Raw genomic sequence first — 24,358 nt, 5'->3', positions numbered from 1 at the left:
TATAATGTATGCTTCTAAGCATATATATATATATATACATATATATATAGATATAGATATAGATATAGAGAGAGAGAGAGAGAGAAAAGACAGAAGGGTTCTTTTTTAAAGGTTAAGAAAACAATACAGGTAAGAGACTGTTGGTTTATTGGAAATGCATAGTGGTCCACTTTCAACTGGTCCTGAATTGTTAAAAAATGAATCTCATAAACCTTCCCCCAAAAAAGCTTTTTCTGGCCCCAACAGCTTGAAAGAGGTTTGTTAAGAGAGAAGCATGCATCAAATGTGAAAATAAAATCTAAATTTTTTGAGTAAGACCTTGCTAAGGGAATCACAAACTGCCTTTGACCCGATCTTTAGGAATTTTCTCATCACAAAAGCATCAAAGCCTTTTCCTAAAGCAAAATAAAGATTACCTAAAAAAAGACTTAATTAAAAGAGCATGAGTTGATTCGTACGCCAAATATATAATAGTGCAGTAGTCATTTATGCTTACAGTGTACTGCATCTGCCATGCCTTGTAAATACACCTGAACGAATATAAAACCAATAACTGTATCAACTATTAAGATATATACATCTAACAATATAATATATAAATCACCACTAATTTTTGTTCAGATTAATTTTAGACCGTTAGACACAGTAAGGTATTCCAAATTTCCAATCACTCAGCATATCTTACCTTAAATCTGACCGTTAATAGATCAATTGCTTTTGAAAAAAAAAAAAAAAAAAAAAAAACAAATTCATAAGAAACAACATTTGGGTTCCTACCATCGCAAAAATATACTTCAGAAGTCATCAAGGTCATTCTTGATTACTGATTACAAAGGGTCACTTAACTAGTCAATTTGTAAAAGAAAGTAAAAGAAATATGATTCAAGTAACATTCATTTAATAATTGCTCATAAGTGATTCCATCGTCAGAAATGTGTCTTTCTAGTATAATGCCTATAGCCCTTAGGAGATGGATATACCCTTGTATAAAAGATACCTAGACTGAATAATATAACCCTTTATTTGTAGGGTACATCAGTATAGTCAACAAGGACAAATTGTGCCAACTATCAACTAGGCAATTAACTGTATGTTTTTCAGTTTCTGATCAGCTTGTACAAGGGATATCATTAACATTAACTGTAGTTCAGTAACTGTTTACTTGTACCAAGAGGAAAAAGTCCACATCTACACAAGTTGGAGTTAACTATACATGATCACCAATAAACAAACTTAATTCCTTCTATTGGCTTCCTTTCGGGAGAATCATATCCGAATATTGTTCGCAGCCATTAAAAATGGGAAGAGTTATTTACTCAAAATCAATCTGCAATATCCCGCCATTTTAGGTTTTTGTGCTTCATCATTATATATGATTCCACTATATTTCTTGACAACAACCCCACTCACCCATGTAAAAAATAAAAATAAAAAACAAGAAATCTATAGAGCAGAAATTTCAAGAAAGTGTACAAAATGGTATGTGATATACCCTCCTACATAAAAAAAAGAGAGTAACTCCTCTCTACGAGGTTCAAGAATTTACTTGCCACGAACAATCACTTGACCTTTTTGACTTGAGGGAGGCCAAAGGCCAGGGCCCAAAGAACACTAATTCTGAGATGCTGGACCAGAGCGTGATAATATGAAAGCTAAACCTAGCTGGAAAGTGTGTGAGGCACAATGAACATAAAGCCTGATAGTGCGGGAGTATGTGATACCCCCCCCCCCCCCAACAAACTTAGAAAGAAGAAAGGATTAAGGTTCTCCTAAGGCTTGAGGATTTAATAAACGAGTACTTGAGTGAGAATAAAAGACCTTTAGGTTAGTTAGTTGCTCCTCAACTCAAAGCATGATAGGCATATATAAGTGGTCCATGGCTATATAAAGCTTCAAACGTCATTCTGGGGGGTGACGAGAAGTTGACTATCTCAACCTCTACGCCATTTTTGCTACTATGAGCATAAGCAAGCTGAAGAAGGTGCACCACCTCATGAGAGAAAGGGAAGGTACTTGAGTGGTCACCATATTTCTCAGCCTAATAATCATTATATTGATTCACTCAAAAAGTCATGAAATGATGAAATCCAACCCTACGTAGTCAGGTATTCCTTCAAGGCCATAGATAGAAGTGAAAAGCAAATATGCAAAATAATGACCAAATGGCATATACCCGTTATTCCCTTAACTAATATCCAATGCTTCCCTATACCCTATTTCCATCAAACAAATACTTGTATGTCTTAGGGAGGCAAGAGGTAGAATTCCTGTCATAGACACACTGAAATCAAATGAAAACTATTTCTTCATTCACTTTCCTTATTGAAATTTCTGTACCAACAGCTTATCAGCCATCAATGGCAAGCCTAAACATTTATTCAATATTAGCAATAATGTTACACTAAACAACAGCAATACAAAATAACCATCAGATACCAGTTGGGCAATTAAATTAGTATTTTCAGTAATATGTTCACTTTGCACTTGTGAGGCAGTGATGTCACAAACTCACAATTCATAGTCAGGCTTCAACAAAGAAATGAAAACACTCAAAAACAACAGTTACCCAATCCGCCCAATAATTTCCCAACAAGCACATCCAACAACCAATGAGAGACGATATTTCAGATACTCAACTTGCTAATAACATAATTACTTTCTTCATACTACTCGTAAAATTTGGGAAGTCAATGGGCCATCAACCTAGCAAATTGCACTACCATTTTCTACAAAGATTGTGTGGTGCCGGCATGTAGCATTAGAAGCCAAAAAAACATCATCGTCAACAGTTTCCTCAGTCCCACCATGTTCCATCAGATTGCATTGATCCTTTTTATGTCCTATCCAAGTTTAAGCATTTCCTAAATACAAATTTTTAAGCACTTCCCATAAAGTACAAAAAACTTTTGAGCACAAGAAGTTTAATAAGCTTGTGATAAGCTCCTCTGGTTACCAATATGGGGTAACATATACCACATGGCCACAAATAACCAGAGTATGTTGCAAAAAATACTAGAGAAAATGAACGACTCCATGATCGTTCGATGCCCTAATATATTGTAGTACTGCAAAGTGCATTGATGCAATGATTTTAGTACACTACAAGAAAGAATATGAAAAGTGGAAACTTATTGAGGTCTTTACTTTAAATTGCACTCCAATTAGTTAGCAAGCAGCACTCAAGAAGCTAAGACAGCATGACCCTTTTCCCTCAGGTTATTTATCTAACACGGGGCAGCTTGGTCTTAGATTTGCCTAAGCCCCATCTCCTTTAAAAGTAAACATTATAATTTTATTTTTTTAACATTAAAAGCCTTGGTCATTTTAAATTAGATAACATCAAAATAAGGTACATTCATCTTTACCAAAAGAGGTGATATGCTAAAGAAAAAGACAAATGAAAGAACTTCGGAAGTCACCTGTCAATACCCAAATTATCAAGAATCATTCCACTTATTAAGTAGATAGTTAGTTACCTTTGCAGTCTTTTCCTCAAAGTCAATAGAATCAGCTGAGTACAATCAGGTACCTGTCATAACCTATCAAGTCTTAAAACCTAAGCTTCAGTGTTTCAGCAAGAGAAAGAAATGAAAACCTAGGAATTTGCATTCGTAACTAATTGAAGTAAACCATGCAATCATTGTCAAGTCAACAATAAGAGGAAAAAAAAATTGTACATGTCACTCCACAATATCCGTAGTCTATATACAGGAAAAATGGAAAATACATAAGAGGCTCAGAAAATCTTTATTCTTTCCCACTGTCAGCATAAGGTAGCATGACTTCATATTTTGCACAAATCCAGCACTTAGAAACACCACCATTGGAGTAACCCCACTTAGTGAGAGTGGAGTGAGTGCATTATAGCAATTCCACTACTTTCTCAGAATTCTTAACCACATACAGAGATTCAGGCTTATAAGTTTAGAGCCTAACATGGAACAGACGACCTAGCATATAGGTCATAGTTATAGTGTATAGCCTAGAATTATCTCCTATACAAGGACCAATTAGTTAGTTTGGAACCTAATATGGAATAAATAATAATCTAGTGTATGGCATAAATTACCTTCTACGTATTGTGTATTAATTTCTCATTTAGTAAAAGATCAGCGTTGCTAAATAAAATTTGTACAGGTCAATCATATACTATGGACAAGTAGAAAAGCTATGCTCGTGACGTGAGACAACTGGCCTATCACATGCCTCCTACGTTAAACACTCCAAATAAATGAATAAAGGGATACAGTTGCAATGGCATGATTACAACTTCATTGCCCTTTCATCCACAATAAAGCAAAAGCACACTTTCATCAGTGGCAGCAGACGAAAAAGTTGGTATTCTAAATCTCTTAGAATCATACATCCAAATCACAATCTTCTCCTTTTTCTCTTCCTTGTAAAGTTAGCCCAATGATTCCAACGAGAGTTATACTCATCAATAATCAGCTCAAGGTATTTAGTATAACTACTGTGGCAATATATAATACTTTTCACAGAGTAATACCTTACTTTCTTCTTTTGGGATGTCCCTACATCTATTGTCTAATTCACTTGTAGAAATATCTGTTTCTACATACTATATGACTATGAACAGTTAAACCCATTTAAGCCTCTACCCTGCCTTTTTTTTTTTTTTTTTTTTTTTTTTTTTTTTTTTTTTTTGACGAGCTCTACCCTGCCATTGATCGAAGGCATTTATGATTTATCTAAACAGAAATATGGACTTGAGAGCTTCCTTAACCAAAAGAAATCAAGATATTTCATAGGCATAGTCTTTCCAAATATATGGTTGACAAAATCCAATTTCTTACTACTATAGGAGTAGTATCACAACTGTGCTCCCCAAAATAGTTATTAAAAAAAAAAAAAAAAAAGCCTTCAATGACTAGTCCTTGTAAGTTGTAACTAAGGACTAGTCACAAAATACACTGCAGAACGATCAAAGAAATGGCAGCACAAGTTTTTGGACAGTAAATCCCCTATCTCACTTTCCAACTTACAGTACTAGTCTACTAGAGAAACAATGGCTGAAATTAAGGTTAGTAATATTATAATAAATCAGTTTTACTAAGCATCCACACATATTAATATATTATAGTAATTATACTCTCTGCCTAGAACTATGCCAAAGTCTACATTTCAATATTCTAGATTTTTGTATTGTTTTCCAAACAGCTTTAGTTATGGATTCAATTCTTTGTCACCCAGACACTCAATAATAAAGCACCACATATATCCCGGGTGAAAACTATTCAGGACTAAATCACCATATATGTAATTCTTAATTCGCAATTTCAGCTAATTCATCATAAAAAATGCTTACAGGGGGGACAGTCAATGCAGCCATTGGTATAACACTCTTAATATTGCCCTACTAATCTCAAGTATGCACAGGGGTTTATATGATAAAAGTCACCCTCCATTCCTATTTCATAATGAAGAATTAGTCTGACAACCAAAGAAAAGAATGATTCCAGGATTCAGAAACCCATTTACTGCAATGACAACTAAAGAACTCCAGCAATGCACTCAATAGCAACCTCAAAGTGAGGATAAAGGGTCTCCTCCTCATTGTATATAGACTATATAGCACATGAATTACTTGAAATAGCTCTACACAATATCCATGGTGTGAATACATAGAAGAAAAAAACCCATAAAGAAGCCATATCGTTTAATACAAGCTAAGGCAGTTAGAAGTAGATGATCTGCAGAATGTTCTGAAGAAAAGAAGTATTACTTTTCTAGCAAGTACAGGCTCAGTGAATCCAAAGAGAGACTGAGACCAACCCCTTACTTTTACGTTCTTCTGTGATTTTAGTCACCTACTAACTTATCATTATATTAGGTTTGTTGGACCAAGCAATGTCAAAGATCTACAGGTAGATAAAAGGTTAGAGAATAAATAGAATATAATGTCTAAGCACAGAAATTGGCACCTTTGTAAACGTGTGGTGTCCTTGAAGGTTTTAAATCAGTGTGAGAAGTGTTCAACTTTTCTTTCTTGAGGTTCTTGTACAGTTGGAGCAACTCACTAATGGAAACTACTTGTTCGTATTAAGTTTGGTAGATAAGAGCGTGAAGGCCGTAAACAATTTTAAGCTTGATGTCATGGTTGGTCCTATCTGTAGCACCCTATTTCCTAACCTCTATATACTTATATTGTCTCCAAACTATCATTGATTTTGAGTTCGATTAACCACAATGAAGAGCAACAAAAGCTTTGATTACCCTATCAAAGTATAAACCTCAGCTTGCAGGTCTTCTCAGCAAGATATATTACAGGAAAAAAACCAGAAACTTCTACCTTCTAAAACTTAAATTGCCCTATCAATCAAGATATAATACAGGAAAAATACTATGATCATTTTCAGCCTAAAGAGCATATATAAAAATGTTGAGCAGAAAGCAGATGATACATGATGTGAGCATGTGATCACATCAATAACTCAATAAGCAATGATTACAGTATAATTCATAAACTTGAATGCTTAAGATATTCGCCGAAAGACCAAACCATCAAAATCGATCTTGTATTAGCACATGCAATGAAGAAGCTAGAGTGAAACCTAGGCCAGGTCATGCTCCAGAACATTACAAATGCTTTTGGATAATTTAAAACGCCATAGTCAATTCCCTATCCTAGTAAGAAATAGAAGGGATTATTTTAGACAAGAAATGATTAGCAGATTTAGCAATAAGAATAAGTACTAAGTATTATCAAAAGAACCCACCAACCTATCCAAGTGATAGGTCCATGTGGCTATTTGGTCTAGGCGAGTTGATTTTAATGAGGTGCACCGAGATGTAATGCGGCGTAGCTTGAGGCGCAAAGCGGCAAAACTTACCACTTCTAATATTCAACAAGTGTAGGTTCTTTTTAAAGTTGATAACACTATTGAAGGCAACCTTGTTAGCTATTAGATTGGCTCTTGCTCCTACACCCCTATAAAATATATATATATATATATATATATATATATATATATATAGGGAATGGATCATGTAAAAACAAGTCTAAAGGTGAAAACTAAAAACAGATAATCTAGACCATTGAATTTTAATCGACGGATGAGATTATATCTGCGTGATATCTGATAATCTTAAGCTGGGTTTTGTTTCTTGATATCTGATAATCCTTTCTCTCTCCTCTATTATTTACTCTATTTTTTTCTCTCTCCTCCTTCTCACGTTCTCCATCTCACTCTTTCTTTCTCCTTCTCCCAAAAAAGTGAATTACTAAACACAGAAGAATTTGCTTCAATTTCATCAAAATCGCCATTAGAATTTGTTTCAATCTTCATCAATTTCGTCGTTAGCTTCAAAAAAGTGAGTTTTTAGTTTATGATTTTGTTTAATTTGGTATATTCTATGGTTTTTTTTTTTTTGGAAATCAAACTGATTTTTCGATTAGATTTTCTTGAGTTTTGATTTGAATCAGTTTTGTCGTGTAGTTGTGAGCTGCATTTGTGTGATTTTGCTTGATTTTAGTAGATTAGGTTTTTTTGTGTAATTTTTGGTCGATTTTCTTTTGTCACGAATTCAATTGTGAGTTGTATGTAGCAGTAATTACGCTTTATTTGAGCTTTTTCATGCTTATTCGCGTTTCATAAGAGTGTAATTATGTCAAAATTTGACTTAATTTCTTTATATGGCATTCTTTGATCTACATTTGTGTATATTTTTGTATCTTAGAATTTGTACGAATCTGATGATTTTGTTGAAGAACGCTGATACGAGCTTGTAAAATATGTTTTTAGAGCATTTTTCTCTCTTGCTTTCGTAAACTGCAGTTAATTATTGTTACTTTGATTTTCGCTCACTTAGGGTTTTGATTTTTAGCTTGATTTTGCATCTTTGATTTAAGAACTTGGATAATTGCTGGTTTTTAAAATTCTAATCGATTTAAGATAATATTTATCAGGTTTTAGTTGTTAACTGCTTATGTTACTCGATTTTATTCTGATTCCGAATTCAAGTGCGAGTGTTAATCTGATTTTCTCTCTCATATGATTATGTTTCTAGCTTGTTTTGAATTGATATCATGTTTATAATTGGATTTATCTGTTGTATCAAAGTGTTTGTGAACACTAGTATTTTGCATATGGTTTTGTGTTCTGTTGAGTATAGGAGGAGGAGAGAGATTAGCAGGCCTAGGTTTGGGAAATTATGTTCAAATTCAACTTAATTTTTTTGTATGGTATTATTTGAGATTCATTTGTATATTTTTTTTCTTAATTTGTGTAAATTGGGTTTTTATGTGTGATTTTAGCTTGATTTTTGTTTGATTTTAGCTTGATTTGAGTAAAATTGGATAGTATTATTAATTAGTGATATTAGAGCACCAAAAATTCCTCGAAATCTTTATATTGCATAGAGTATAGGAGGAGAGAGATTAACAGACCTAGGTTTGGTAGATTATGTACTGTTAAAACATAGCTAATATGATGCCCTGTTACTTTAGGCAGTAATGAATAGACAAACTAAGCCTATAATTATTTTTGTGTGGGTTGACTAATTTTACTGATGAGATTAGTTGCTAGATATTGTATTACTGATTATATGAGGAAACTAAGAACAACTAATGTGTTGAAGTCCAATGTTGTCATAATACTCTTTCAAAGTTTTATTCAATGATGCTTGGTATACAATTGATGCTCAAACTACAAAATTGATCAGCTGGATCATTGCTAGACGGCAAAATAAATTGGTAGAGTTGTGTAAAATAGTTATTGTTTTACGTAGGACATCAAAATAAGTTATTGAAAAATTATAGCTTTCCTTGCATTAAAATTTGTATATCATTGTTGGTATGTAGTGCTAACACTTAATTTGCATTAAAATAGTTATAATTTTGCTATTTATGCATCAGATTTGATTTCTTGGTTTTGCAATTGATATTCTTTTGCTATTTGTTGCTACGATTGATGGTGTTTGCTTAGGCGGCTGCTCGTGGTGTGGTTCGGGAGTTGCATCTGCTCGAATTGGTGTTTGGTGAGCGGTGCTGCGGACGAGATTTGGTACGGTGGCGAGCTGCTGGTTATAGGGTGGTCCGACAGTAGCTGGTTGTGCGGCTGGAGGTGGAGCTACTTGAGTGATAGGCATACATATAAATGTGGTCAATGTTGTCAAAATTGATATAATTACCTTATTTTTATATATAGTGACTTTCGTTATTTTTATATATAGTGACCTTTGTATAAATGTGGTCAAAATTGATATAGTTACCTTATTTTTGTATATAGTGACCTTTATGTAAATGTGGTCAAAATTGATATAATTACCCTATTTTTGTATATAGTGACCTCTAACTAAATATTGTAAAAATTGATATAATTACCTTATTTCTATATATAGTGATCTCGATGTAAATGTCATCAAAATTATTATAAATTGATATAATTACCTTATTTTTGTATATAGTCACCTCTGGGTTGTTTCACACCATCAGATTATCTAGTGAACATTCAATGGCTAAGATTGCTTGTTTTTAGTTTTCACCATAAGCTCTGTTTTTAGCGGAACCTCCCCGTATATATATATATAAATATCATATTGTAATAACATCAATGAAAACAGAAATTCCACGATATTCATCCATAACAAGTTGCCAAGTGGATATACTATATGCCTATGTCCCGTTGCACAAATACTATAACAACCTACTTTTGACTGGCATTAAGATTTGAGAACCATAAAATGGTAAAACCAAGGAGAACATGAACATAACTATTTTAAAAGCCTTTGCCAAATAAAAATTAAGCAAATTCATGTAAGCCACATAATAGGGCGGCAATAGGGTTGGATCAAGAGTCAAAACATTAATTACAGTTACCACAAGTTGTGAGCGAGAGAGGCAACTCTGGCAAGATTTACACCAGATCATAGCACTAATTACTACTTTATGAAAAAGAAAGAGAGAATAGATGCCTTCATAAAAAGAATCATAAAAAATTGGAAAAAAATATATTTAAAAAAGAAGTGCAAAGTGGAGAACAAAGGCGGGCTTTTGGGGGCAAAATAAAGCAAGATTATTCAAAATTTTCCCAAATTGGAAAGACTTGAGGAAAGCATCTCATGAAAGGCAAGAAAAAAGGCAGGCTCGGTCATGGCGCCTGCTCTTTGCATTACTTATTCATGGGGTCAATTTTACCCCCATTTTTCGCCATTTCCAAGGTGACGCATTATGAGCTTAGTGGAAGCACCATAGACCATATCTTCAAAAGCTTTCATATATTCAAATCAAACATGGAAGCTAGTACGAACATTTTCTTTATGATAATGATTTGACAGGATAACAGCTTTCGGTAAAAATAAAAAATAAATAAAAAAAGAAAGACACAAGATAAGGTTCACTCATATTCTAGTTCCTAGTACCATTGGATTAGAAGAGTTACACTAAATTATCCTAACAAGCAGAATCAATGAGGAATAACGAAGAATTCTCAACTACCATGATAAATAGTTAATTTATGACTATCGTATTCCCTTCTGAATAAAAAGAATCAATGCGAAAATCTTCATACCTCTGGTTGGTCAAAGCAGCCTTTCTGAGCAGGTTGGGATAAGCCGTACAACCAGAGATACTTATTCATCTTTTCCTTCCTCCAGATTCACTTTCAACCAGTGAGTTTTGAAAGAAGAAAGACAATAGGCCTGAAACAGAATATGCTGTAAAAATGGAGGATAACGATCAGCTCCTTGTGCATCTGTGCCATATCTAAAACTTTCATTGGACAGTCAGCTTACTACTGGGGATAGAGAATATAGCCCGCAATTTAGCTATGGAGTTCACCAAATCAACGAAAAGAGTTACATGGAGAGAAGAAGGTGAGGAAGAGGAAGAACAGACCGTATGTCCAGAAAACTGTAATAAAATAGTAACATGACTACATGAGCCCCATCAAAATCAAATTTGTCTCATAATATATAGGCCAACATAACATATGTGGCAAGAGAAAAATAAATATGATCAAACAGTTCGCAGGAATGGTATGATGGGATTTAGCAAACTCTAGCCAACATCATCCACCCTTAACTTTAGAAAGAGAGACCAACACATCCAGCAGACGTGCAAATTTTTCCATCACTAATACAGGAAATCCAACAATCAGCTTTCTTACCCATGGCAGCATAAGTACAAAGAACCTTCTTTCCTTGTCTCACCCATCTCCAGAAACCAAACCAATTCACATGAATTAATTATGAATTAAGTTGTGCAGCCTGTTCTCTGATAATCAACCCCGTGAAGCTTTTCTTTGATCGGTAATAAGAATATTATGAATAAGACACCAAGGGCGCATCAGTGTGCCAAGCCATCAGTAACATACACTGGGAGGGCTAGGTCAATATTTATCAAGCCCTCAAAGACTCCGACAATGATGAAGCTTCAGCTACCTCTCAGATCATCACCAGTAATACCTATTATTGACCTTAAAATATTGGAAACACAATCCTTCATTTTTATCAAAGCAATAACAAGAAAAAAAACCAAAAAAAAGTCTTTATTATGCAATAGATAAGGTAATTGTACACAGACTTGACCATGACAAAACACATGGACTTTCACATCGATGCGAAAAATCCATCAGTATGTTTTTTCATCACATCACCCAAACAACATTACAGAGGATTCCTGTTTACATCTTTGTATAGAAGATAACGTGTCCTGGATTTCCCAAGGGCAGCATACCTGAAAGGATTGAGAAATTTCAGTTTTTTAAACTGATTAATATCAGAAGATCTGCTGAAATAATAAGAATTCAAGCTCACCATTGAGGCACAAATGGCGCCATCCATATAGCATCGCCTGCTTGAACAGGGTGCCTATTACATGATAACCAATATAATGTCACACACTTTTCAAGAAGAGGAAGAAGTTGAGATAATAATAAATTCATCAGGGCATCAAGGGCTGTGTGGGGTCAATGCTCAAAGTATACATGATAAATATATGCATCATGAGTTTATTGAGTTGGGTTTTATTAATCTGGTGCTGGAAGTTTTATATAAGCTGTACGCCAAGCCGCCAAGTCTATCATCTTTTTTTGGGGGGTAATTGTTCCTATAAGGTCTGACCAGGGTTATGAAATGGCTCCATTTTGAGCAACATTTTCTCTTTATCATATGATTTCCAAGATTAGAGCTTTAGCTTTATCTTGCAAAGCATACTAGATTTAGCTTTAGTAGGGATATGTAAATTTTACAGGAAATGTTTATTTTGGAAATGATTGTATAGGAGTAATTACATGTAGACAATCGGATTTAGTACCCTAATATTAAAAGATTATACGAGCCATAAGTAATTTAAGCAATTTTGAATATATTTCCTTGCCTGATGATGCAAGTAAAGGTATACACTATACAAATATCGAAACTAGAATGAAGAGTGGAAGCCTTAAACCTAAAAAATGTGCTCAAATGCATATATATCATATACGGAATAGCAAAATGCTTACCAGCTGTCACCCAATCTGTAAATGCCCTGACCTTCCAGAAGTAATAAACCATGTTGGTTATAATGAACCTCCTGCAGAAGGGGTTAAATCAAAAGTTCAAGTACTTGTAAAACACAATGCTACTATGAAATAAACTCATCGTGACTAGTAATATTGGAACAGATAGTAAACCTTTTATGATGATAATACAAAGCTGTGAACAAGAAAAGATAAACAAAGCAGCACAAGAAAAGCAAAAACAAAGAAACCAATAGCAGCTTATTGTACTAGGGAAACTAACGTTGCTTATACTGGTTCAGAATTATGATTCAAAGCCATGTCACCCATCACCAATCCCCAAGTGAGAGAAGCTTTCATTAAAATCTTTCTTTTTTCTTTTATAAAGAAAGCTATTATTAGAGAGACAAAATAATACACAAGTATAAAAATAAATAGATAAATAAATAAAGCCAAAAATGAGCAACAGGTTACCTTCACATTGAGAAATTCACCAGGCTGAAAATCCATTATCTGCATACATACATAGTAACGAACTAATGTCAAATCAAAAACCGCCTTTAAACTATATATGGGGTGTTAGGCCATCAAAATATTGAACATTTATAGACGATAAATAAAAAGCCTTAACTTGAGTAGTCTTTCTAGTCCAATTTCACAAAGGAGCAAAAAAGAGCAAGCTTTTTTACTCTATTTGTCCATCCAATTACTAATCCCATAAACTTAATAATATTGACCGACATTTGCATAGAATTATTGTGCATAATGTGTGACTAGTTAGCCTAAGTGTATATAGACTTCAAAAATACACATACAATGTATAATAGTATTATGTGATAAGTATAGTATCTGGATCCAAGAAAGCAGGCAATATATGTTATATTAGTCCCTACCACTGCAGAAAGTGAATTATATAAGAAACAACCAAATTTAAAATCTATACTAGTATATTAAAAAAACGTTCTTATTAAGAACGTCTATGTGCCACATGTGCCACTTAGACCCCTTCATGACGCCACGTCACCTACTCAACTTCTCATTACGTCACGTGGCTCTCCCTTAGCCTCCATTTGTTTCTCATTGCATGTACTTATATTAAAAAAGTTCTCAATAAGATTTGAACATGCAACCTCTAATTCAAGAAATGAGTGTCTTACCACCAAACTACGGGATATTTTATGTTATCTATCGAATACAAAATATTAATATGTAGTGAATGACAATATGAATATAATAACAAATTTAATTACAAGAAAATTGAGTCATAATTTAAAACGTATATTAATGATCAACCCCATGTAATGACCCGGGGCATCGCCCGGGCCCAAATACTAGTGAATTATTAAACAAAGTTCATAAACAATAGGGACAACAGGATAGAGATAAGAAAACATAAATCTACCTAAACTTTAAATTATACTTTGTACAAAACAAGTATAACAGCGATCATTAAACAAAAGGGATGAAAGGATGCAGATAAGACAAACCATTAATTAACCTAAATACTTTAAAAACTTAAAACGAGTTAACTGTTTTAACTGCTGTAACACAACTTGTATTTCTGGAATGTGTTGGCTTACATGGATATTGAAATCATAGGCCATTGAAGTCGGAAGAAGCTTCCTGAGCTGGAAAATCTGGCCACAAGATAAACATATATTCAACAGAACAGAAATTTAGGAAGGAATTGCCAGAGCATCTTACCTTGTCTTTGTCTAATCACCATACAAGTGACCCACCTTTCTATACATAACACAATAAAAAGAAATTAATGACTTTGGTAATGCAATCCTTTTAAGGCCCAAGCAACAGACTGGCCCTCAAGCAGTTCTAACGTGTGAGGACTAGGGAACCTATGGTTCCACAAGGTCCCTTTCCTCTACTCCCACAAAAATGTAAACTTTTGAAGAGAGCTGTAGGTAATAATCCATTTTTAACAACGAATAAAGAGGCTAAATGGTAGCTATGGTTATCACTAATTTCACTCAATCATCTACTCCCACCGTTCCATAAAGTTGTCCCAATTTCCATTTAAATCCATTCCATGCAGTTCCTCCCTCTTATACAATAATATTATTTTGCCCCAATCTGGCTTAATGTGGGATTAAATCTCTTATTGCATATGACCTGATTCCTGAGTCCTGACTCCTCAAAAAGTAATCACAAGGATTCACTTACATTACTTTATTCATATTTTTCTTGGTATATGGATCTAGTATGGCACGCAGGGACCAAAATCGAAATCGTTTTAAGGTATCCTAACAAAAAAAATTGAAAAATGTTTATAAGAATTTTTGGAATAAAATTTTATAATCACACATTGTAAACCATAATTTAGATGATCCTTTACCACTCAAATGCAAAAAAAAAAAAAAAAAAAAAAAAAAAAAAAAAAAAAAAAGAAGAAGCAGAAGCAGCATGAGTAAATTGATCAGTGACAAACAAAGACTATACACCACAGAAGTAAAGCATACCTCTCCAGGAGTTTCAAGCAGTTGCTGCTTATCTGTTGAGCCAATTGTAAGCTCAGGAACATGATTGCCCAGATAAGAATGCCTAAAAAGAAAACAAATTTAGCTCTTTCGACTCTTTCAAAAGGAACATTATGATCACAAAAGGATGGGAACTTCTATTGGGTCACTGCAACCTGGTTCCAATAATATAAAATGTAGATGGTTCTCCAGGAAATTTGTATCATTAATTTGATAACAGATTTACAGAAATGAACTGCTTTCCTCACCCTTAATTACTTATTAGATTATCTCTGGGTATGATGTAGGAGGGGCTATACAAAATCATACTATTCCACTATTTAAAAATAATCTATAAACATGAAGCTTATCCATATGCTTGAGATATAAGGCCACATTTCATCTCAGAAACATAAACTCAACAAAAAGGTCAATTCAATACCACAAATAGGAGTTCGATCAAACAAAAGTTAATTCAGCTTTCATACCACTTTCTCACATTTATCAATAAAATAAATTACAATCTTCTACCCCATATTGATTAATAATTTATCACAATAATTGTTGACGAAGTAATAATTGAAAAGATTCACGACCACTAATACTATTGCATTAATATGGAGTTTTCTAGTTGAAAATGGCAGTAGTAATAATTTCAGGAATAACAAACATAAACACCAGTAACAAAAAATACGAAGTAACAATCATGATAAACTACAGAGTAAATATGTATAAATCCTAATCAAAAATCAATTCAGCTTAAATAGGACAAGTTCACTTCAACAAAATTATTGAAAAGAACATATCCACGATGAAATATATTACTTAAATTTACTGAGCTAGAAAATGTATATTAACAAACACAGCCACATGTCAAGAAAACTACAAATGGGGTAACAAAGTCATAGAAACAAAAGAAAGAATATAGGATAAACCTTCGTTCAAAAACAACAAGAGTAGCAGGTGTATCACTGTCAATTGAATGCTGGAAATTTGGAGGAAGATAAGCAAATGAATCCACCTACATCACAAAAAATTATACATAATAAGTTTGCGTCGTATTTAATAAGAGAATATTATGAAAATTAAAGACCCCCCCCCCCCGCCAAAAACACCAACAGAGAAACGAAAAGGTACGCAAGGTACACTACTTTATCATACAGCTTCTCTCATGATAAAAAAAAAAGGTCATGTTACTTCACACTTTACCACTAAACACAAAATTTAGCCGGTCAGTTGGTTGGTTAAGAAGATGAGAAGCAAGACATGCATATACCACAATGCCAACAAGAGAGGAGGCAAGCTAATCCACTTTATACCTATAATACCAATGAATTTGTTAAGGTTCCAAAAATATCCAACCACCTAATAATGCAATAAAAAATGAGCCCTCGTTCCATAACTACAGAGTACAGATGGCAGAGTAATAACCAACGGGCCAGCATAAGGCTATATAACCTGATGTGAGACCTCAAATTTCCAAACATCGACGCCAAAAGGATAAGCAGAGCATGAACAGATATAAGTAAGCAATTGTAAACATATAGGCAAGTAAAGCCGTGGTCCGTGGATACACCCCTCCTATAATGGAATTTAGAAGAGGGCCAGGGAAAACATACGAGTCCAACACACCCCATAAACTAATCACTTAAAAGAGTTTAAATACTTCCCACACTTAAGGATTTCTCCTAAATTTCCAGGGGGGAAAAAAATTGAAGTGAAAGGATAAAGCCTCTTACCACTAGGCTATGACTGTTGTCGGAGCCATTAGTCAAAGTGACAGCTCCATCAACCACAAAAATAAACCTATAACCACAGACAAGAAAGTTGAAATTAAACCAAAAATGCCCTATGAATCCTATGATGGTAACAGAGAATCATGAAAAACACAAAATAGATGAAAGGAACCAAATGCAGAGGTAAATTCTCATTTCTTTCAAATTCTGCAGGAAAGACAACATTATCATTACCTCTCAACATCAACAGGAGGGGGTGCTGATCTTGAATTGTCTGCACACAATGAGATGACGAAAGAATTATACAAAACAAAACCCAAGCATCTCTACCTAATCACCAGAGTAGCCCTTTACACAAAGTTAATGAAATTCCAAGATATAGAAAGCAGGTCTCAAGTCCATACAAAAGCTCCTTCCGCATCAAAGAGTTTTTTTCATTATATAAATTTGTCCACACTACGAACAAGATTAGATAAGGACCCTTTCCATTACCTTGCATCTTGGCAATGTACATGACAAAGTGTGAGCCCATTGCCGGTGTGATCAAATGTATTCCCAGGGTATTCTTCCTTTAGCAGCAGTAAACAAATAAAATCAACATGATTAACAACACTAAGAATTGAAGGTGATCTAATTGTAATTAAAAAAAAACTAACCACTCAGGCAGAGGGCTCAACACATGGCTTTCAGGCGTTATCAATGCATAATCTCTTTTGTATACACTTCGAGTAAACCCAGGTAAATCTGCATGCAAGACATGAGGCACAAGATTTAAAAAGGGATATAATTAGAGACATATCTAACGATATCATACTATCATTTACAGAGAATAATGAACTGTGGAACCTTGACGGCAAGACACAGACTGCAAAGTGCAAACTTGATAAACTCAAGTAGCCAAATTATCATACCAATTACCTTTAAACCATTTGCAATCATAAAATAAAATTTTTAACGACTGGATTGGGCATTGGGCTAAAGAGGATACAATTCACAAGGAAGGCCTTGAAGAGTTGAACTTGGCATATTTCAAAACATGCACTCTATTAGCATTACACCATGATTACTCAAGCAAAGAAGCCACAACAAGCAAAATAACCGAATTAAGGTACAAAAATACAACTCTACAAATCTACAATTATCAAATACAAACATATTTCTGTATTATATGTTACCTCAGTTCTTCACAAACACTTACCTGTTCTATCCAAATAATCAAATAAATTTCTGCCTTTTAAACAACAAACGATAATTTAACTCGCTCTAAAGTTTAAACCATAAACACCCTCATCCAACACCTCATCAATTCATCAAACACATGTATTTACCAAATCAACATATTAAAACAACATCATCAACAGATAATAGCAGCTTTCGCCAACAAATGACGAACACAATATCCAAATCACTATTCACTAATACCAATGATCATGACTAATTTACAAAACGCTACTCCTTTATACAATTTTCATTTCAATAATTCATCCCCGCAAACATAACAATAAGTCTAGAATAAATCAAATAAGAAAAGTCACAAAACAAATAAATAATCGATACACAAAACCCTAATTCAAAACCAAATAATTCTTACAAAATCAAGTACCATATAACTAACCTTCGAGATGAACAGGTGCGAGGGTAGGGTTAGTAACTTTCCAATACAAAGCTTTGGTATTTTCGCCATTAATGGCGGAATTTGGAGCAGAGCAAAACCCTTTTTCGGAAACAACTACTTCGAAAAAACCTGCTCAAAAATACCATAAAACGTTTCAGTTTCAACCAAAAAAAACTTCATAAAACCGGATAAAATAAGGAAATATTGATCAATGTCACCAACTTGAAGAAATGGAGAAGAGGAAGAAGACGAAGAAGAGGTTTGTTAATGGCGGAAAACGCTGCATATTGAAGAAAATTGAATAATGGCGGTTCGAATTTTGGGTGAGCTTTTTCTGTAAGATTAAGAAATGAATGAGACTGATATAGTGAAGTTCTTAGTAAGAAGATTTTGTCTGTTATGCGTTATTATATTTATACATAGTTTTTAATTATATTCGCTTTAACGTTAATCAATTGACACTTGCTCCTTTATAAGAGAGTGGATAGAAGGAAAAAAACAAGATTAAGAAAAAATAATGGAAAATTTACACTTTGGTGTCCCAACATTAAATTCTATTTTGGTGACCCAACGTTAAATTCTATTTTGGTGACCCATGGTTTTAATATTTCCACTTTAGTATTCTGTCATTAGATAATTAGTGCCTAATAGTTAATGGTGTTACATTTTCTGTTAATTTTTTTTAAAAAAAATATCATTATTTTTTATTAAACTAAAGCCGTATAATTATATTATGGTCTCTAAATTTTCCCCCAAAACCCATTTCCCTCATCTCTCTCATAATTTTCCCCTAGCTTCTACGGTTCTACACTTCTACCCATTTTCATAATTCATCACAAATTAAGTATCTCCTCTAATCAAATAAAATTTGTCTCATTCATCGGTGAAGATAATGCCGCAATCGTAAAACTCAATCCAAGCAAACAAGCAATTTGGCAATTGCGGTGCAAAATGAAGGTAATATTTGTTAAATTATTAAATAAAGTAGATTTAAGGTTGGTATCTTTTAGTGGAATATGTCATAATTTATCAATTACACAAGTGTTGATATCATGAATTTGTATGGGAATTTCAATTTGTGAGTTTAAAAAGTATATTTTTATATGTACAGTAAACAAATTTGATAGTTTTGAAGTGATATTATTGGCAAAATTAAAGTAAAATGTAATCTATAGTATTAATATCAATGTCATCATTTGATGTTTAATTTGTTTATGCATGATAACATGCTTGATTATTGGATATGATTGTATATTGTCTAGGATCATAATTTGTTTATTTAATAATCTGCTTTGTACATTGCAACAGCATAAACTTTTGTGTCGTTATTACGAGAAATGTTTTATCATACAAGGAGTGGATCCCGATAAATATTCAGTTGTGGATTTGCTTATTGATGTTTGGATACAAGCAGCTAGCCAAATTGGGCAAGATCCTAACTCTCCAAAAGTTATTTTTAAACAAGGGAATGACAATTATGTGACAATAGATTGTGATAAAAATTTGATGATGGTGTTTAGCTTGTGTGAAAATAAAGAATAAATTGATCTAATTATAGAGGAGAGTGAGTCATCTTCATTATATTTTGTAGGAGCAAGAAGGGCTTATGAGGAATGGAAGAAAAAACAGGATAATGAGAAGATTGTTGAGGAGGTGCAGTGGCCTAAAAATGATTATATGCATGAGGCGGAAGTTCCTGAGATTCCTATAGAGCTATTATGGCCTACTGAACAAGAGGTTACATGGTTTGCTAAAGATAATGAGGTTGATAGTAGTGGGTATCATGTGTTTATGAGTAATGGAGACCCAAGGGTTCAAAGTGAGCCTATGTCATTAGAAGTTGAAGATCATGTTCCCATCTTAGAAGCTCCAACTCTCCAATTACCAAAAAGAAATAAGATGGCCCCTAAAATAAGACATTGTATTGATATCAAAAAACCTGTACCATCCCATACACCTAATAAACATCATATTTTAAGTAAACAAAAGAGAGGAGAAAGGTTGTTTAAGGATGATGGAAGTATAATTGTACGATCTCATAGTGATGTGTTGATTTAGGCGGATATTCATCCGTTAGTTCCGGGGATGAGTGGGATTCAGAGTGTGAGGATGAGCCCCAATCTAGCGAGTATGAGGGAAATGAGGAAGATATACATTCAGATGATACCAGTGATGATGGTTGGGATGATGAGAAGTCTTATGTTAGTGATAGTGAAGGAGAAACAGATAATATTCCTAAGTTTTATGAAGAATGGAAAGTGGTTTTCTTTGAAATATGTACCATAAAGCTTGAAGTGGGCCAAATGTTTGAGAATAAGGCTAAGTTTCTTAGTGTACTTCAGTCTTATGCAATACAAGAGGGATTTTGTCTTGACAAAAAAAGAAGCACTAAGGTCAAATTTTGGGCCACTTGTAAGAAAATTGTTTTTGATTATGATCTTGAGGATTATAGAATAGGAAACAAGATTGCGGGTTCATGTCCATGGAGAGTATATGCAAGTTTATTGGCTGATGGCATTACATTCCAAATCAAGACCTTTCGATCTGAGCACACTTGTGTGAGGCTTGATAAGAACCCTACAATAAAAGCTCCTTGGATAGCTGAATCTCTAAAGGATGATTTTAGGGCCAACCTTGAGATCACGTTCAAGGGGATGAAAGAATTGATTATACAAAGACATGGGATTAGGTGTAAGAAAAGTCAATTATATAGAGCAAGGAGCATATTAAAGGATATGATTGATGGGTCTCATCAGGAGTCTTATGCTAGGTTACCCACTTACATACAAATGATCCTTGATAGAGAGTGTTGTTCAATTTGTGGGATTACATGGGGAATGCCTGAAGTGCCTTTTGCAAATCCTATATTCAAGAAAATTTTCATTAGTTTTGACGCTCTTTATAATGGGAATCTTAGTGGTTGTTGTAACACCCCCAAAATTCGAGTCTATTTAAAATAATAAGAGTAACCTTTTAAACTTTCAAACCCAACCATCGAACCCTGGGAGCGTTACTGCTACACTTATTTTCCGTAAAAAATAAATGCAAAGCAAAACGAAATACAATTTAATAAACTGAGTGGTCTAAGGCCGGGGTGGCAAAATAAAATAGTCATTACATCAAAACTGCAAATTATTTTAAAAACATTAATTAAAAGTAAAATAAATAAGTTCGAAATTAAACTAAATTGTCTTAGCTACGTGATTATTCTAACGTCTCCTCACACGTAACCGAGTACCCTCTTACCAACCTGTAAAATAAATCAGAAACAAGAAAAGAAAGAAAACTCCCAAAATCAGATAAACTGAGTAATTCCAACTCCATCCCGTAAAATAAATAATTTTAGTTCGAAAAACATTTTACACAACACAGTTTCATCGACATTATAATACTAAGCCAAAATCAAATTGTCACATAACAATTTATTACTTTAGTTAAGAAAGGGAAAGAGAACGCCAGTAAGCCGGGACTAGTCCCTGTCACCACCTTACAGAGGGTCGCGCATAACCTCAAATGACCATAAATTAAAACGGAATGTCCCTTGTGCACACCCCTCACTAATACCCATTGGTTAGGAGGAAGACTAAACAAAATTTAAACCAACTAGTAGCAACCATAAATACTAGCAGACAACCTGTTCTTCACCCTTTCGGGTTTCATTTCCCTTCTTAATTTAATGTACATTTTAATAGATTAAATTGTCCGATCACATTGCACACAAGTATTGCACAAATCAATTTAATCCCAAGTAACAATGTTTCAATTTCAGTATTATTAGAACATAGTCATTCTACATGACATACTAGTTATAACTCGTTTCCCAATAGGCCTTGGAGACCATCAATCACATATAATCAATCATCCAATTCCCAAGATTTTAATGTAAAAAAAAAAAAAAAAAACTCATACGATACCAATCAATCAAATTTTCGAAAATACCTATACTAGTACACAAATATAGAAAACTAGTATATAATATGATTCCATAATATCATACAGTAACACATTCATCACATATAATTACATAAGCACATAGTTGGCACACAATATTTCAAAACAATTTCCTAACGGGATTCTGAAGATGATGGACATTGAAAATTACTTTGAGTTGCGCAAGCCTCAGGGTAAATAACCTCCTAATCGTTTACCTAGTAGCCTCCGTCTACAATAATAAATAATAATACCAAGTCAGTATGACTCATTTAGCTGATACGAAGTTAGTAATAGTAGTAGTAGTAGTAGTAGTAGTAGTAGTAGTAGTAGTAGTAGTACACTAGTACGTGGATAATTAAGCAACTTCTTGTAATATGTTGTATTGATAATTAAATTTGGAGAAATAAAAAGAATTTTATTTATAAGCCAACTATGATCATAAATTTATAAGTATAGAATACTGAATAAACAAATGGTCCACTAGCTACTCCACTGCCACAAACTTTTCCATTCTTAGCCTGCTAAACCCACGCACAAAACTCTAAAAACACTTCAAAGGTTTCTACTTTGGCAGAAAAGAAAACAACCCATTTTTCTAGAATATTCACCTAATTTTTCTAGAAAAGAAAACAACAAACTCAATTTGAATTGGGTCTTATCTTCAGAATTTGAATTGGGTCTTATCTTCTGAATATTCTAGGGATATGAGGGCACCCTACTGGTAGCTGCATCTTTAGATGGTGATAATGGGATTCTTCCCATTGCATATGCGGTGGTGGATAAAGAAACTAAAGAGAATCGGTCCTTCTTTTTTTACCATTTAAAGAGAATGGCGGATGAGGGAACTAGAAAGACATGGGTGATCATGAGTGACAGACAAAAGGTAACGACCTATAATATTTTTATCAATACTTTTTCTTTAATTTTTTTCTTAACGTTTTTGCATCACTTACATATGATGTTAGGGGTTAGACATTGCGTTGGATGAACAAAAGTATCAAGGAGGATTTGTGCAAGGCATTTGTACGCCAATTTTAAGCAGCAATGGCCTGGAGATTTAATGAAGAATTACTTTTGGGTAGCCACAAAAACACACTCTCCATATGTATTCCTTAAGGCAATGGCACAAATCAAAAAGAATAATACAGATGCTTATAATTATTTGAATGACGTACCTTTGGAATTATGGGCTAGACATATTTTTGATCAAGAACTCAAGGTATCAAATTCATTAAACTCAAGTTGTTTTTATTTATTTAAATTTCTATATTTTGATCGTTTTCATCCAAATTCCATGAACATAACCCATTCTTATTAAATATAGGTTCCAGAAGTGACTAACAATTTTGTCGAGTCTCTTAATGGAAAAATTAGAGAATTGAAAAGCCAACCTATTGTGACAATGCTTGAGGGACTTAGAAGACGATGTATGAAGAAATTGGAAAAAAAGAGAAGCTTTGCACTGAAATGGGATGGCCAACTTTGCCCTAGAATAAAAAAGATGGTTGGGCATGGGGTGATGGGTATTTTTGTAAACCAACTGTTTCCGGTTATGGAGTATTTGAAGTCAAAGATGGGCATGTTTACTCTGTGTGGATTTGAATAAGTGGACTTGTATGTGTCAGGCATGGCAAAATGTGGGAATCCCTTGCAAACATGCTGCATCTACTATCAGGTATCTAAGGAAGGAGAATACTGATTTTGTGCATCCTTGTTACTCTAAGGAAGCCTATTTAAGGACTTACAAAGGTTTCATACACTCAATTCTAGACCTAAACATGTGGTCAGAAGATGATCAACCACGACTTACTCATCCCGAGTTGACTAGGAGAGTTGGGAGACCTAAAACTCAGAGGCACAAAGAAAAAGGTGAGACTCCTAGCATGAAAAGGTCCACCGTTGTTCGACGTAGCATTTGCAAGTGTCTTGGACACAATAAAAGAGGTTGTGAAGGAATTTACTTAAACGTTAGGACACCAAAGTGTAAATTTTCCAAAAATAATTACAAAAATCTTATCTTTTGAGTTAATGATATTTTTAAAAAAATATCTAGGTACAAGAACTTGTTGATTTGTAAGATCAAAATTTAAATACTTGCCTTTTATTTAGCCCATACTATCGTTTTGTTTGAACTTTGACGGTATA

The 24,358-nt window shown here is 33.8% G+C and overlaps 1 protein-coding gene across 1 annotated transcript; it reads right to left on the bottom strand.

The window, feature by feature from the left end:
• Positions 1–11,487: 11,487 nt before the first annotated feature.
• On the bottom strand, positions 11,488–18,677 carry LOC110732419 ((S)-ureidoglycine aminohydrolase-like). Its single transcript, XM_021912362.1, has 13 exons — positions 18,503–18,677; positions 18,281–18,409; positions 17,322–17,409; positions 17,158–17,234; positions 16,900–16,939; positions 16,669–16,735; positions 15,865–15,950; positions 14,933–15,014; positions 14,039–14,095; positions 12,933–12,971; positions 12,462–12,532; positions 11,776–11,829; positions 11,488–11,695 (listed from the first exon to the last, which is right to left on the bottom strand). The coding sequence occupies exons 1-13, from the start codon at positions 18,564–18,566 to the stop codon at positions 11,626–11,628; spliced, it is 924 nt and encodes a 307-aa protein (XP_021768054.1). The 5' UTR covers positions 18,567–18,677; the 3' UTR covers positions 11,488–11,625.
• Positions 18,678–24,358: the final 5,681 nt, after the last annotated feature.

The sequence above is a fragment of the Chenopodium quinoa genome, unplaced genomic scaffold (genome assembly GCF_001683475.1).
Source record: "Chenopodium quinoa cultivar QQ74 unplaced genomic scaffold, ASM168347v1, whole genome shotgun sequence".
Lineage (NCBI taxonomy): Eukaryota > Viridiplantae > Streptophyta > Magnoliopsida > Caryophyllales > Amaranthaceae > Chenopodium > Chenopodium quinoa.
Note: the sequence above shows the minus strand (reverse complement) of the source record. Positions and strands in the feature narration are given on the sequence as shown.

Bases quoted from the DNA above. Each gene is read 5' to 3' on its own strand.
- LOC110732419 (XM_021912362.1), bottom strand. From the start codon at position 18,566: ATGCAGCGTTTTCCGCCATTAACAAACCTCTTCTTCGTCTTCTTCCTC. The intron at 18,410-18,502 runs GTTGGTGACATT...ATTTTTGAGCAG, and splicing joins CCTCTTCTCCATTTCTTCAA to GTTTTTTCGAAGTAGTTGTT. The intron at 16,940-17,157 runs GTAATGGAAAGG...CATTGTGTGCAG, and splicing joins GTACATTGCCAAGATGCAAG to ACAATTCAAGATCAGCACCC.